At 43.7% G+C, this 16,543-nt stretch overlaps 1 protein-coding gene across 1 annotated transcript; it reads left to right on the top strand.

The window, feature by feature from the left end:
• Positions 1-4,392: 4,392 nt before the first annotated feature.
• On the top strand, positions 4,393-5,001 carry LOC133088728 (large ribosomal subunit protein eL18-like). The gene has a single exon (XM_061186775.1). It carries the CDS (start codon positions 4,393-4,395, stop codon positions 4,957-4,959), a length of 567 nt encoding a protein of 188 aa, XP_061042758.1. The 3' UTR covers positions 4,960-5,001.
• Positions 5,002-16,543: the final 11,542 nt, after the last annotated feature.

Below are 16,543 nucleotides of genomic sequence, written 5' to 3' on the forward strand. Positions count from 1 at the left end.
ATTCACTAACTTCCACCCCCAAATTATTACCAGCAATTCTCACTGACTCCTGGGAAAACCTTGGAGTCCTTTTTTAAGGGGGCAGGGGGAACAGAAGCAGAAAACCACAGAGAATTAGAGAAAAACAACCAACCTTTCCTTCTTTCTAAATAAATATCATTTCAGTTAGAATATCAGATTCTTCGCATGAGCCAGACGTTTAATGCCCACGTTGGAATTTTGCATTTTGTGTGGACGGCACACCCCTCCCACAGCATGGCAGGTAAGATATTTAGTTACTGGTAAAAATTCAAAACCCACAGAAAAAACCAAACTCACACAAAAGTTTTGATTCAAATTGCCATTGTGAAATAAGAAAACCCTGAACTAAGGATTGCATCCAATTAGAATTATGTTAATGGAACCCCAAATTTGTCTCCCCGATTTCATTGATTGAATCCCCAAGTTTTCACCCATCATTTTGCTAATACACAGAATGCTGGCCCCAGAGAGGGCTGAGTTTTCAGGGAAGTGGCCCCAGCCACCTGGAACCCTCACAGCAGGGAGTCCCTCCCTGGTGGCTTCTGAGCAGCTGCTCTGAGCGCCAGGAGGAGAGTGGTTCCACGGGGCGCTGGGGAAGCCCTTAGCAGATGGTGTTTCTTCTTTCCCTCCTTGTTTAGAGCAGAGATTCCCCCGGGGTTACCGGCTCTCAGCAGCTGAGCTTTGGAACTTGATCTCCTCTTTTCTCTCTGGCCCTCTACTCCACAAAGTCCCGGCTCTCTTGTGGCTAAAAAATTTATAAGAGCCTAGCCTAGGCGTTCAGTGGGAGGTGGGAACTTACAACGTTCCAGCACTGCCTTTGGTATCAGAGAGCCTGACTCAACTGTTTATCCTCTGTATGACCTTGTGCGAATGATTCCAACTTGGACCTGAAATGCGGGGGTAACACAGTCCTAGCTCACGGGTGATGATTAATGAGGTGATATGTGTGTGTAGCACTTGGCACACTGCCTGGCACAATGGTGGGCCTCCAATAAATTACAGTTATTAATATCACTTCCTGCTGGGAAGTAAGGAAACGGGAAATCATTTAGCTGAGTCTAAAATATAAAATCAGTACTTTCATATAAAAGTTAATTAATGATAGCAATTGTTAGGCCAAGGCCCTGTTGGCTCTCATTTTTGGCTTGTCCTAGAGCAGAAACAGAAAAAAAAAAAAAAAACCAAGACTGAATTGTGTAAGAACGTATTAACTCCCAGTTAATCAATACATAACTAAGGTATTCTTTGAAGCAGGCCTGAAAGGCAAAGTAGACATTTGTCTGACAGACAAGGGGCCAGTCAGGATGGCAAATATGTAGCTGATATCCTGTATTCCCCTCTGCTTCCCGTCCTTGCTGCATATCCCCTGCCTAGGGCAGACATCTTTAATCAATAATAGCATCTTATCTAGCTAAACCTGGATTCTGCCTTATGATAGTTTTCCTTCTTTCGTTATTCTGTAGTAAAGTATTTTAAAGCAAATCTTGAATATTGCATCATTATAATCCTGCAGGATACATTTCTTAAAAAAAAATGGATGTTTTCTTAACGTAACAACAAGGCATTATCTCACCTAACAAAATTAACAACAAAAAAGATCCTTTGTATTGTCTAATATCAAGTTCATAATAAAATTTCCCTGATTGTCTCGAAATATTTAGGATTATGTTTAATGCAGCTGCGGACCAATAGTCAGAGTTTTTAAAGCATGAGTCAGAAGCATCTGCAGGCTGCCCTTTGAGGAATGGAAAGGAGGGCTTTCTCCTACCGCTGGTTGGCTTTACGCTTTCAAAGGCTTGTTCCTGGGGGTGGGAGCATTTATGGTCTATCTTCCTCTCTGAGGATTGCTAGTTCCTTGAATCCTTTGTTCTGCCAGGAAACAAGGAGGCCTTCTTATAAATAGGACTCTGGAACTCAGGGGTCCCTAGGTTTTCCGGGGATGACCCTAGCTGATCAGGCCTTGCTGTGAGTGGTGATACTAGTAGGGGATTGTGGGGGTCCTCAGCTCCCAGGAAGTTGCTGATCCTACCCTGGAGGGCTGGTCATGGGAGTTAGATCTCCCTCTGCTCAGGCTGTCTCAAGTTATCTATCTGTCCACTCTGCACCCCAGGGAGCAGGTGTCCTGTGTGCTTTGGAATCAACTGCCAGTGTGCCAGCAGGGACTGGCATGGATTTTCTATTTCCTGTGCACATCTGCGAGGAGATTGGAGACTCAATTTCAGGATGCCTGGGCCTGCACAAAGGCAGTGACAATGGCTATTGTCTGGGAAATGGCCTACTGTGGAGATGGGGTAGGGAGGCAGCAAATTAGGGACTGTCGATTCCTTCCCTGGGGAGCTGAGACTGTGCTCTGGCAGGCAAAGGTCTGATTTAGCGCAGGACACACTGAAGTCAGAGACAACGTCCTGGGAGGAGCCATAGAGGATCTCCACTGAGACCCTAGGTCCTCAGGGTCTTGCTGAGGTCAGGGGCTCAGGTGGCAGGACAGGAATAGGAGCAGGGCAGCCTAGTCAGGGGTTGCAACGGTTCCTGGGAAACTTTGGGATGGAAAAAGAGATCTGAGGGTTTGTACGTTGACTTCCCATTCTTCATGACACTGCCTTAGCCCTTCTAGGGGGAGTAGGACATAGATTTTTCCTGTTTCTCTCTTTTTTGTTTCTTTCCCTCCCTTCCTCCCTCCCTCCTCTCTCATTCCCTTTCTTTTATGTCCTCATTCATTCATTTATTCACTCATTTATCCAATGTCAACTGTCAAGGGCCTTCTTATATGTCAGCCACTGTGCCCAGGGCTTAGGATAAGATGGTGGAAAAGACAGACATGGTCCCTGCCCTCATGGGATTTACAGGTTAGGGGAGAGATGGACACCAACTGACATAACACATAGATAAATGCAATGGTTACAAGTTGTAGTAAGGATTATGAGGGAAATAAAAGGGCTGACATAGGACATTACACTGTGTTCTACCTACTAGTGGTGTCTGTTAAGCTCTGACCAGCTCCCTGCCCTTGTCCTTGCTTCCCTCACAGGTATGATTTCTTACCTTCCTCTGAGACCATTGGCTCTGTGTTGAGCCAGCTGCCAGGGCTCCTCCCTGGCTGCAGGCAGGAGGGATTTCAGAGCTCTGGGACAACCCTCTGGGACTCTGACTGCAGGTTATGTCTTGACCTTGAGCCCCAGACCTATTTCTGTGCCAGAGAACCTGTCTTTTAAAAAAAATTTCTTGGTTTTTATGGAGATATAATTTACATACAGTGAAACACACAGATCTTTAGTTCTGTCCATTTTTGCTTCATGTGTTCATAAGCTCTGTTATTAGATGCATACATATTTGGGATTGTTCTGTCTTCTTGATTATTTGACTCTTTTTATCATATGAAAATTTCCTCCTTTCCTCTAGTGGTATTCCTTGTCTTGAATCTACTTCAACTGATATTAATATATCCTTTTTTCAAATTAGTGCATCTTTTCACTTTTAACTTCTCTGTGTTTATATTATTATTTATTTTTATTAAAAAATTTTTTTTCAGATTCATCAAATTTTAATATTTTGCAGAATCTGCCTTACCTTTCTCTAGCTATATTCATTTTTTTCTGGACCATTTGAGAGTAGATTACATACATTAGGTTCTTTACCCCTTTAATGTTTCAGTATGCATTTCATAAGAGCAAGAATATCCACTTACATCACCCAAAAAGTTAGCAATTTTAGAATATTTAACACTAATACAATATTTTAATCTAATCCACAGTCATTACTGCAATTGCCCCAAATCTTTTAAAAAAAATTTTTATTGGAGTATAGTTGATTTACAATGTTGTGTTACTTTCTGCTCTACAGCAAAGTGCATCAGTTATACATATACATATATCAACTCTTTTTTAGATTCTTTTCCCATATAGGTCATTACAGAGAACTGAGTAGAGTTCCCTGTGCTATACAGTAGGTCCTTATTAGTTATATATTTTATATGCAGTTGTGTGTATATGTCCATCCAAATCTCCCAGTTTATACCTCCCCTCTCTGTGTTTTTATACTTAAAGTGTGTGTCTTATTATAAAAGGATATAATTGGGTCTTGCTCTTTTATTGTCAGATAATTTCTGCCTTTTAATTGAAGTGTTTAGTTCATTTACATTTAATATAATTATTGATTTGGTTGGATTGAAAGTACCATTTTGCCATTAGATATCTGTTTTTCCGCTTTGTTATTTTAAAATTTTCTTCCCTCCTTTCCTTTTTCTTTTGGGTTCTTGAGAATTTTTAGTATTCTATTTTTATCTCTTCTAGTTTTTAAAAAAAATCTACATCTCTTGTTAAATGATTGTTCTAGCTCTCTCTTTCTGGACCTGGCTAAGGAGGAGGAGCCATCATGGGAGTTGACATCCAGCACAACAAGGACCGAAAGTTTCCACACAAGGAGCCCAAGAGCCAGGACATCTACCTAAGGCTGTTGGTCAAGCTGTACAGGTTTCTGGCCAGACAAACCAACTTCACTTTCAATCAAGTTGTACTGAAGAGGTTGTTCATGAGTCACATCAACTGGCCACCTCTGTCCCTTTCCCGGATGATTTGGAAGATGAAGCTTCCTGGCTGGGAAGGCAAAAGAGCTGTGGTTGTGGGGACTATAACCGATGATGTGCATGTCCAGGAGGTGTCCAAACTGAAGGTGTGTGCTCCTCGAGTGAGCAGCTGTGCCCGGAGCTGCATCCTCAAGGCCGGGGGCCAGATCCTCACCTTCGACAAGCTGGCCCTGGACTCCCCCAAGGGCTGTGGCACTGTCCTCCTCTCTGGTCCTCGCAAGGGCCGAAAGGTGTACAGGCATTTCGGCAAGGCCCCAGGAACCCCGCATAGCCACACCAAACCCTATGTACGCCCCAAGGGCCGGAAGTTTGAGTGTGCCAGAGGCCGATGGGCTAGCCGTGGCTACAAAAACTAACCCCAGATCCTACCGTGTTATTAAAAAGATTTTGGATGCTAAAAAAAAACAAAACAAAGATTGTTCTAGGAATTGCAATATGCATTCTTAAATTATCAAAGTCTACCTTGAATTAATATTATTCCCCTTCACATACAATGTAAGAATCTTACAACAGTAGATTTTAATTTCCCCCCTTTTGTTCTATTTTTGACATTTATTTTTATTTTTACATATGTTAACTCCCACAATGTAGTATAATTTTTTGCTGTAAACAGTAGTTTTTCTTTTAAAGAAATTAAGAATTAAGAAAAGTCTTTAACACTGACTCATACTTATTACTATTTCTGGCGTACTTTATTCCCTGATGGGGATCCTAGTTTCCATCTGGTACCATTTCTCTTCAACCTAAAGAACTTCCTTTAACATTTCTTATAATGCAGATCAGCTAGTGATGAATTCTCCTAGCTTTGGCTTATTTAAAAATGTCTCTATTTCACCTTAATTTTTGAAGGATTTTTTTTCTGAATATAGGCTTTTAGGGTGATAGTTTATTTTTTTTCTAGCACTTTAAGTTCTCCTTGCCTTCTAACTTGTGTCTAGTGGTAAATCAGTGATAAGTCATATATTTTTATCTTCATTCTCCTATCTGTAGGCATTTTTGTGGGGGGGAGGGAGCTCTTTTTCTCTTTTTTTTTTCTGAAATTTTGTTATGTGCTTTGATGGTGTTGTGTGTGTTTGTGTGTGTGTGTTTACACTGCTTGGGGTTTGTTGAACTTCTTGGATTTGTGGATGGACATATTCATGATATATGAAACTTTTTCAGTATTTTCAAAAATTAATATACTTTATTTTTAGAGCAATTTTAGGTTCACAGTAAACTTGAGCAGAAAGTCCAGAGTTTCCACATATCCCTTCTTATCATACACACACAACCTCCTTCACCATCAACATTCTGCATCAGTGTGGTTTATTTATTACAGTTAATGACCAACATTAACACTCTCTGACTTAAATCACAGCAAGATCTTTTTTGACCCACCTCCTAGACTAATGAAAATAAAAACAAAAATAAACAAGTGGGACCTAATTAAACTCAAAAGCTTTTCCACAGCAAAGGAAACCATAATGAAAAGAAAACCCACAGAATGGGGGAAAATATTTGCAAACGAAGTGACTGACAAGGGATTAATGTCCAAAATATACAAACAGCTCATGCAGCTCAATAACAAAAAAACAAACAACCCAATCAAAAAATGGGCTAAATAGACATTTCTCCAAAGAAGACATACAGATGGCCAAAAAGCACATGAAAATACACTCAACATCACCAATTATTAGAGAAATACAAATCAAAACTTCAATGAGGTATCATCTCACACCACTCAGAATGGCCATCATTAAAAAAATCTACAAACAGTAAATACTGGAGAGGGTGTGGAGAAAAGGGAACCCTCCTACACTGTTGGTGGGAATGTAAACTGATACAGTCACTATGGAGAACAGTATGGAGGTTCCTTAAAAAACTAAAAATAGAGCTACCAGATGATCCAGCAATCCCATTCCTGGGCATATACCTGGAGAAAACCATAATTCGAAAAGATACCTGCACCCCAATAGTCATTACAGCACTATTTACAATAGCCAGGGCATGAAAGCAACCTAAATGTCCATCAACAGAGGAATAGATAGAGAAGGTGTGGCACATATATACAATGGAATATTACTCAGCCATAAAAAAGAACAAAATAATGCTATTTGCAGCAACATGGATGGACCTAGAGATTGTCATACTGAGTGAAGTAAGTCAGACAGAGAAGGACAAATATCGCTTGATATTGCTTATATGTGGAATCTAAAAAAATGGTACAAATGAACTTATTTACAAAACAGAAATAGAGTTACAGATGTAGAAAACAATCTTATGGTTACTGAGGGGAAAAGTGGGTGGGCTAAACTGGGAGATTGGGATGGACATATACACACAACTATATATTAAATAGATAACTAAAAAGGACCTACTGTATAGCACAGGGAACTCTACTCAGTTCTCTGTAATGATCTATATGGGAAAAGAATCTAAAGAGTGGATATATGTATATGTATAACTGATTCACTTTGCTGTAGAGCAGAAAGTAACACGACATTGTAAATCAACTATACTCCAATAAAAATTTTTTAAAAACGATCAACATTGGCACATCTTTATCAACAAAGTCCATAGTTTACATTTCAGTTAATTCTTTGGTGTTATATATTCTAAGGGTTTTGACAAATGTATGACATGTATTCACCATTGCAGTATTATACAGAGCAGTTTCACTGCCCTAAAAATCCTTTGTGCTCCACCTATTTATCCCTCCCTCCCCCTAATTCCTGGAAACCACTAACCTTTTTACTGTCTCCATAGTTTTGCCTTTTCCAAAATGTCATATAGTTGAAATAATACAATATGTAGGCCTTGCAGAGTGGCTTCTTTCACTTAGTAATGTTTTAAAGTTTCTTACATGTCTTTTCACTGCTTGATAACTTGTTTTTTTAATCACTAAATAATATTTTATTGTTTGGGTGTATCACAGTATGTTTATTCATTCACTTATTGAAGGACATCTTGTTTCCTTTCTAATTTTTTTTTTTTCTTTAATTAATTAGTTTACTTTTGGCTGCATTGGGTCTTCGTTGCTGCGCGCGGGCTTTCTCTAGTTGTGGCGAATCGGGGCTACTCTTTGTTGCAGTGCGTGGGATTCTCGTTGCGGTGGCTTCTCTTGTCTCGGAGCACGGGCTCTAGGCGTGCGGGCTTCGGTAGTTGTGGCACTCGGGCTCAGTAGTTGTGGCTTGCAGGCTCTAGAGTGCAGGCTCAGTAGTTGTGGCACGAGGGCTTTGTTGCTCCGTGGCATGTGGGATCCTCCCGGACCAGGGGTCGAACCCGTGTCCCCTGCATTGGCAAGCAGATTCTTAACCACTGCGCCACCAGGGAAGTCCTTCTTTCTAATTTTGGCAATTACAAATAAAGTCGCTATAAACATTCATGTACAGGTTTTGGGGTAAGTGTAAGTTTTCAACTCATTTGAGTAAATACCAGGAAATGTGATTGCTGGGTCATATGGTAAGGCTATATTTAGCTTTGTAAGTGACCGCCAAACTGTCTTCTAAAGTAGCTGTACCGTTTTGCATTCCCACCAACAATGAATAAGATTTCATGTTGCTCCACAAACTCACCAGTATTTGGTATTGTCAGTGTTTTGGATTTGGCCATTCTCATAGGTGTATAGTGATATCTCACTGTTGTTTTAAAGAGATATCTCACTGTATATCATCTTTGGTGACAATTCTGTTCCGATATTTTTCCCATTTTAAATTGGGTTGTTTATTTTCTTATTGTTGAGTTTTAAGAGTTTTGGGTATATTTTATCAGTTACATCTTTTGTAATATTTTCTCCCAGTTTGTGGCTTGTCTTCTCATTCTCTTGACAGTAATTATTAAAAAGATTTTTTTCAACCCCAGTCTCTCTCTTTTCTTTCTTAGGCTTCAATTCCATTTATGTTACACTGCGTGGTATTGTTCCACAGGCCATTTTCCCATTCTTTTTTTTCTGTGTACTTCGGCTTTCATGGTTCAAGTGCTGTGTTTTCAAATTCACTGATCTTTCAAAAATTTTTTTCTAATCTATTGTTTAACTCATCAAGTTAATTTTTAATTCCAGACAGTACATTTTTCAGTTCTGTTATTTTTATTTGGTTCCTTCTGTAGTTTCCCTTGTTCTATTGAGATTTCCCATTTGTTTATTCACTACATAGTACTCTCCTTTAAATCCTTAAACATATTTATAATGGCAGTTTTAAAGTCCTTTACTGCTAATTCCAACACCTGTGTCATCTTTAGGTCTGTTCCTACTGATAAATTTTCTCCTGGTTATGGGTTACATTTTCCTGCATAACAAAAAGGGTATACTTGACGTGGTGGATGCTGTATCGTTGAGGTCTAGATTTTTGTTGTCTTCCTTTAAAGAATGTTGTGTTTTTGTTCTGAGAGGCATAGCTAATGTACTGGTACATCAGCTTGGGTCTGCCATTTCTTGGTTTTAGGCTATGATAGGGTGAGTATAGACTAGTCCTTAATGTCTGGTCTCCCTTGAGTCTCTGCTGAATGCCCGGGCTGTTTGGGAAGATCTCTCCACTCTGGATGGTCAGACTCCACAATCTTCCAGCACCGTGTGACCTCCAAAACCTCTGTTTGGCTCGCACTATGCCAGGAGCTGTTCTCTGTCAGGCAGCACGAATTCTCACTCTGTACGTACCCAGCTTTGTACCCAGTCAAAGACTCAATAAAACCCCTACGCAGATCCTGGTTCTCCTGTTCTGTGCCTCTTCCAACTCTCCTATAACCTGCCCCACAAATTCCAGCTGCCCTGGCTGCCTCAAATGTCAGTCTCTTGTTTCTTCCCCCAGCAGGACTTCTGCTCTCTCGCTGGGTGCCACTCTCTGTGCTGAGGTCTGGAAAGTGCCCACTGGCAGAAAGCTGGGATAAATGTCAAGCTCCTGTGTTTTGCTTTCTCAAGGTTCACAACCAGTTAAGAGTTAGAGTGTTGCAGACATAAAGCCAGAGAGAACCATGAAATCTTATTGCAACTCCATTTCCCTTATCCCTCCTCCACACATGGCTCTCGTGGGGCCATTTTCCTGCAGGTGGGGATGAGGGAGAGGAGCAGGGGACCAATGGGGGAAAGGGAGCCTGGAGAAGGCAGTTGGGGTATCGCCTGCTATATTTTGTTTATAGCTTCCCAGTGGGGCCCCAAAGAAGGAGGCAGCTGTGTGTTATTGAGCTTGTAGGAGAGGCAGGGAATGAGCAGGGTGCTGGGGAGTGCAATTAGCCAATGGTTTGAGACTGATGAAGTGGATAATGAGAGGTGCTAGGACAGATTTCTGTGCTAAAAAAGGAGACGGGGGGAGAGGCCGTTGCACATTAACCTGCTCAGGCCTGATCTGTCAGGAACTGACTCCCTGCCAAGAGGACAAGGACCAGAGGATTCGAAGGCTGGGCCAACACCTCCTTCCCAGGCAGCCTTCTTAGGGATTCTTATCATCCTCTTCCTCATCATTAACATCTATTGAGATCATATGGGCCATGTCTTATGCCAAGTAACTCTCATGATTTACCTCATTCAATGTCCCAAACAACTTTATGAAGTCGACTTTGTTACAACCCATTATACAGATGAGCAAACTGAGATGCAAAGAGGTGAAGGACCTTTCCTAAGTCACATTGTTAGTAAGTAGTGAAGCTGAGTTTCTCCTGTGGTCTGACACCAGAGCCTGATGGACGCAGTCTTGGTCTTGACTTCAAGGTCAAGGTATGAGTGCAGGTATGTTTGACTTCAGTCAGGTATGCAGGTATACCTGCAGGTATGTTTGACTCCAGTGCAGTCATGTTTGACTTCAGTGATTGTCCTCAGAAGGGAAGGGACACATCTTCTTAGCACCTGCTGTGTGTGAGGCTCTGGCTACACTCTGAGCCAAGCATGTTACATTTCTTCTGTTTCGTTTTTCAATTATTTCTAATAACACCCAGTGAAGAAGATACTGTTTTCACCTTAATTTTAATGGGGAGGAAACCGAGAATGTATTAGAAAAATGAAATAGCTTGTCCAAAAAACCAAATCTAGCAAGTTATAGAACAATGTTAAGATGTATTAAACTTCTAACCAACAATTGTATAATGAACCCTTACTATGTGCCAGGCTTTATTCTAGGTATTAGAGATACAGTAATGAATAGAAGAGTCAAAATCCTGCCCTCCTGGAGCTTATGTTCTACTGGGGGCAGAGAGGAAGCACTGGTAGACACAGTAAACAAATAAACTAGGTGGAGGTAAATGATATAGAGAAAACTAAGGCAGGGAAGGTGGGAAGGGAGGGTGTGGTGTGGAGGACGTAATTTTGTATAAAACGTCAGGAAGGATGCACAGAGAACATGACTTTTATGCAAAAACCTGAAGGAGCTGAGGAATCCAACCCTTGGATATGTTATGGAAGAGTATTTTAGGCTAAGGGAACAGCAAGTGCAAAGGGGCGCTGAGTCGCCCAACTCCACGGATAGCTTTCACGAAAGCCACCATGTGAAGAGTATCTTCTGGGGTTGTGTAGTGAGGGGGCCTGGTGTGGGGGACAGGGGAGGTGTGGCTGCAGCAGAGTGATGGAGGGGAGAGCAGGGACCATGAGTCAGAGGGGTAACTGCAGCTGAGTGTGTGGGGCCTTTTTGCCCATCGTACGGACACAAAGTCTTCTCTGATGGGAACAGAGAAGGGGTTGAGAGATGATCCCCAGAAGGTCATGGTCAGCCACTCTGATAGCCGCCAATTTGCCCCCGAGTTTAGCCTTCCCCTTGGGTCCTGCCACCCCCATGCCTCCTGCCCCCCAGTTGAGTGATCCCACTTTAAAGGCCTAAGTATCCCACCAGCTCTCTCCCTTAGCCCAGGTGAGAGCCAGACATGGTGAAAAAACTCACTCAGTACATGTGAGAGAAGAGGGAACCTTGACTGTGGGCAGACGCCTGCCTCTGGGGCTGGGAAGGGGGCAGAGAAGCACCCACCTCAGAGTGGTTGTAAGGCTTGAGTGAGGCCATGCCCGCCCGGGGCACTGGTGAGAGGCCAGTCTCTCACCTTACACCAGGGCTAGCTCTGTGATACATAACAATCGCTTCCTTTATCCCCCAGGAGTTCCCACTGCCGGGAGCTCCTCCTCCTTCCTCTCCACGTGTCAAAGTCCTACGTGCCAAATTTGAGGTCCTCTAAGAAACCTCCCCAGCCCTCACTGATTACCATCTCCAGACTCCAGGCAACACGTTCACTGGAGAGGCAAGGACAAGGGTTTTGGCTTCAGACAGGCCTGAGTTCCCAGCTTGCCTCTGCCTCTGCCTCTGGGTGATGTTAGAAAAGTCACCAGACCACTTAAGCCTCAGTTTCCTCATCCATAGAATAGAATCTTGTCATGGAGGCATTTTGAGAATACATGAGATGATGTCAGGAAAGCACTTAGCACGGTGGGCTCAAGTCAATGTTACTATGAGCACTTCAGTACGGATCCCACTACTTGGCTCTCAAATCTTCCACCCAGAGTTTACCTAGGCCAGAGGTTGGCAAACTTTTTCTGTTAAAAGGCCAGGCAGTAAATAATTCAGGCTTTTCACACCATTCGGTCTCTGTTGTAGCTACTCAGCTCTGCCATTGCAGCACAAAATCAGCCATAAACAAAATGTAAATGAATGGGTGTGGCCATGTTCCAATACAACTTCATTTAATAAATAGATGAGGGTCTGGATTTGGCCCGTGAGCCATAATTTGCTAGCCCTTGATCTATATCAATCCCTTCGCTTAACAAAAAGAGGAGAAAGAAGCCCAGAGTCAATAAGTCACCCATCCCGGGGTGGCTGAGCCTCCCAAGCATGGAGGGAGGCCGGAAGCCTGATTCTCCATATTCCTTCCTGAATTGTTTTCTTACTGTTCCATGTGGGTTAGCTTTCTCTCCCCCATTGGTTTGTCAGTTGCACACAGGCTAGTTACTCATTAAATATTCATTTGATTGGTTTCATATAACAATACGTGTTTGACACGCTCTTGGAAGCTTCTGGATATGTCCTTTGGAGAGAGCTGTGAAATCAGAGGTGAGGAATCACTGGCTGGTTCAAAGTCCCCGGGTGAGTCAAGAGTTCCCAGTTCCCAGCCCTGGAGGACACTGTCAGCATGACAAGGACAGCCTTACTTCACCAGTGAGACAAGGCTCTGCAGCCGTGAAATTCTTCCTTTGGTTTCTCCAAGAAAACAATCCTCTAAAAAGAATCTCGTCTATTAATGTGATTATTAATCTGGAAAAAACCCCACTTCTCAATAAAATGAATCTATGACAAGACAGATGTAATAAACCTGTTTAGGATTTATGATGTGCCCAGGCAGCGTTTTGCAAAAGATAATGTTCCCCTGTAATGTTGATTTGCCGGATGAGAACCATGTAATTTATTCTGTCAATGTACATAAGAAATGTTATCTGTGTGGGGAATGACTGATGGCCTCATGAAAGCTGGCAGGGAAACAAATAAAACAATTTGGGCCTTAAAAATATAATCGCCTAATGATCTTGTCCCAGCGTTTGTGATGGGGAGAGCAGGATTGGGAGCTGCGGCTGCCATGAATTTGCCGTCTGGACTCGGGACCATTTACCCTTGAGTTTGGCACCAGAGAGCAGCAGGGAGCCCTGAGAACCTCTCTTGGCTGTCCAGCGTCTTCCCTCTGGGCCCTTGCCCAGGCTGTTCTCTCTTCCCGGCTATTCGTCCATCTATCCTTCAAGGCCTGGCTCAAAGGGTCTCTCCTCCGTGGTGAGCTTCTGTGCCTGGAGCTCTGCTAACACATACCTTGGCAACAACAGGGATTTTCCCTTCTTAGGACTCTTGTAGTCACCTTCCAGGCCTCTTTTAGGCCACTCAGCATTTGCTCCCTTGAAATTTAGTGATTGATGTCATCTCTTTGAGACTAGAGCCCATCTTGGTTCAGCATCCTCATTGGCAGGGTCATTTCGTGAGTGCCCATGAGTGTTTGCTGAGCGAATTAATATTCAGAGTTAGAGCTACCATTTACCAAACAGTTCGAATGTGTCAGGCACTGTGCTAGGGGCTTTACAACTTGGTTACATAATGGAACCACCCTAGGAGGTGGGCACCATCATTGTTCCTTTTGTACGTAGTGGGAACTGGGGCTCAGAGGCCACCTGACTTGTTCAAAGTCATATATATCTAGCAAGCAGAGGATCCGGGTTCCAAACCCAGACTGCAGAGTCTACTGTGGTTGGATATGAACTCACTGTATATACCCTCTCTGTGCTGATCACCCCCTTCTTGAGACTCTTTCCTCCCTTGGTTTCCATATACTATACTCATCTGATTTTCCTCCCAGTATTCTGACAACTCCATAGGGGATACCTTCTTTGCAGTGCCCTGGAGCACTGGTTGAAAAGTCCATGGGGGGGGCCAGCAAAGGGTATGGAAAAGGCATAAATGAGGTGTAGGACTGGGGAGGCAAGGCCTTTCACTAGATCAAGGCCAGCTGGGAAGTAGCTGGGCATCAAAGGGCAGTCTTGGGGAGGATGTGATGCCAGATGTAGGGCAAGGAAGCCTACACCTCAGGCCTAAGGTCTTGTAGCAGAGCTTAGATCTGGGGCAGCCTGGGGCTTTGACAGGCAGGCTTAATGCTGCCAAGGCTGGGCCATTAGGCCTTGAGTCTGGGGAATGTGATTGCATCATTTTGGAACCTGGTGAGAAACAGAATTCATCCTAGATGATTCGAATGAAGAAATTCTTATGAACATACTACTTATAGAGGTATGGGCAGAGTTAAAGGAATCAACAAGGGGCCACCCAGAGAGGCACAGCAGCAGAGAGCTCATACCACTTAGGGTCAGAGAGACAAAGGCAGGAAATAACGTTACTGGGGCCCAGTGAGAGCTGGAGCCGGTGGGGATGGTGAGAGCGGTTAGTCACAGAGGGATGTAGCTACTTCCAGAGGTATGGCACCAAAGCAGGAAGGAGTGGAGAAGAAATGACCCGATCTCTCCTCCTACCTTGCAGTGACTTCCACTGGTTGAACCCAGTATCAGGGTCAGATTCCTGGGTCAGGGAGCAGGTTAGAAAAGGAAATAGAGTTGATCTGGGGGACTGACCAGCACAGTGACTCACTGTTGAGTCTCCCCAGCTGGGTGCTGAGGGTGTATCTGGAACCTCAGTGCAGAACTGACTCATGTACTGGTTGGTCTGCCATGAGAAGAGGTAGCTTTGGGATCTGGGAAGGCAGAGACAGGAGGAAGATGGGTAGCTCCCCGTGGAGATGGAGGCCTCCCTACTCGGCTCTTCTGTCTTTGTCTTGCTTGAACTTCAAGGAAGGATTGAACATGGAGTATAGGCTGTGATGAAGCTGAGACCATGACTCCAGACTTAGTTTTCCTAAGGATAGAATGGGGGCATTGGATCAAAGCAGCAATTCTCAAATGGTTTTCCAAGGAGCTCCAGATCTTAGTGGAGATGTCTCAGGGTTTGGTGGGTATGTGAAGGGGGAGGCCAAGGGAGTGGGCTAAAGGAATCCTAATGAATGTTAATCCTGCCAGCTGGCTAAAGCAGAAAATCTTCCTTGTATTTGACTTCAGGGGAGCCACTTAGATGAGCTGGACTTGGAGCATTTCAGCCTGGTTCTGGCTAATGCCAGGGAAGGAGGTGTGGTCATTATAAAAGCTTTTGGCAAGCCTAGAATGTGGTCCATGATGTAAGAGGCAAGATTTGGGAGTCAGTTAAGGTGAGTCCCAGGCATGACCTAGAACTGCGGTCCCCAACCTTTTTGGCAAGAGGGACCGGTTTTGTGGAAGAAAGTTTTTCCACGGACGGGGGATGGGGGGGGGGATGGTTTCAGGATGATTCAAGTGCATTACATTTATTGTACACTTTATTTCTATTATTATTACATTGTAATATAGAATGAAATAATTATACAACTCACCATAATGCTGGCAGGAGGTGGAGCTCAGGTGGTAATGCAAGTGATGGGGAGTGGCTGTAAATACAGATGAAGCTTCACTCACTCACCCGCTGCTCACATCCTGCTGTGCAGCCCGGTTCCAAACAGGCCACAGACGAGTATCTGTCCATGGCTCGGGGGTTGGGGACCCCTGACCTAGAAGATGCTATGGACCAAGCTGGGGTGCCAGGGGTGGGGGGGGGGAGAGAGGAAATCCAAGTATCATTCAACGGAGAGAGAATACAAAAACATATCCAACAAAGTGTATTACTTTAAGGATCTCCCGGCTGAACCCTAAGTTTTCTTGTCAGATGTGATTGTTTCTTCAGGCACAGATATAAATGTCTCCAAGGTGGGTGGAGAAGACAAGTTCTAACCAAATTCTTTGATGCATTGAGATGCTGACCCTCAGGAAGACCACCTGCTAGCCAGCTCAGAGCTTCCCAGGCCTCCTTAGCACTCTCCCTCGTCCTGAATAGGGCCCTGTTTGGATTTTCCCCGATGGCTGGAATCTCCTGCTCTCTGCTGGCTTGTATTTGAGTCCTGAGCAGTCCAGCTCAGCAACTGTGGCTTTTGCCAGCCCGGCTCTGGCTTCCACTTCTTGGGTCTTCTCTTTTTCCTTATTTTGTAAGTGTCACCATGTTGGTGTCCCCCAGGGCTGACACCTTCCCTGGGGTTCTGCCCTGAGCAACACCCGCCCAGTTTAAAAGATCTCACCTCTGACTCCAGGTCTCAGGCCTCCCCCCCCGACTCCCACACAAGTCTTCTTACCCATCTTGCCAGGACCCATGTACTTCTAAGCACAAGCCCTCAGTCACAACCACAGAGGGATCTGCTTTTTGCTGCAATGTGCATGGAAAGAAAAAATTGAAGAAGCGTTAACCAACACCCTTGCATGTACAAGGTAGTTTAATTTGTCTGAATGTGGCTTACCACAATAACAGTGCGTAACATTTCTGGAGCAATTACAATGTGCCAGATACTGTGCTAGGTTCTTCACACACACTATTTTAGCCCTCTGAGATTGTGCTTTTATTATCCTCAATTACAGAAATG

This window comes from Eubalaena glacialis, chromosome 3 (genome assembly GCF_028564815.1).
Source record: "Eubalaena glacialis isolate mEubGla1 chromosome 3, mEubGla1.1.hap2.+ XY, whole genome shotgun sequence".
NCBI classification, from domain to species: Eukaryota; Metazoa; Chordata; class Mammalia; order Artiodactyla; family Balaenidae; genus Eubalaena; species Eubalaena glacialis.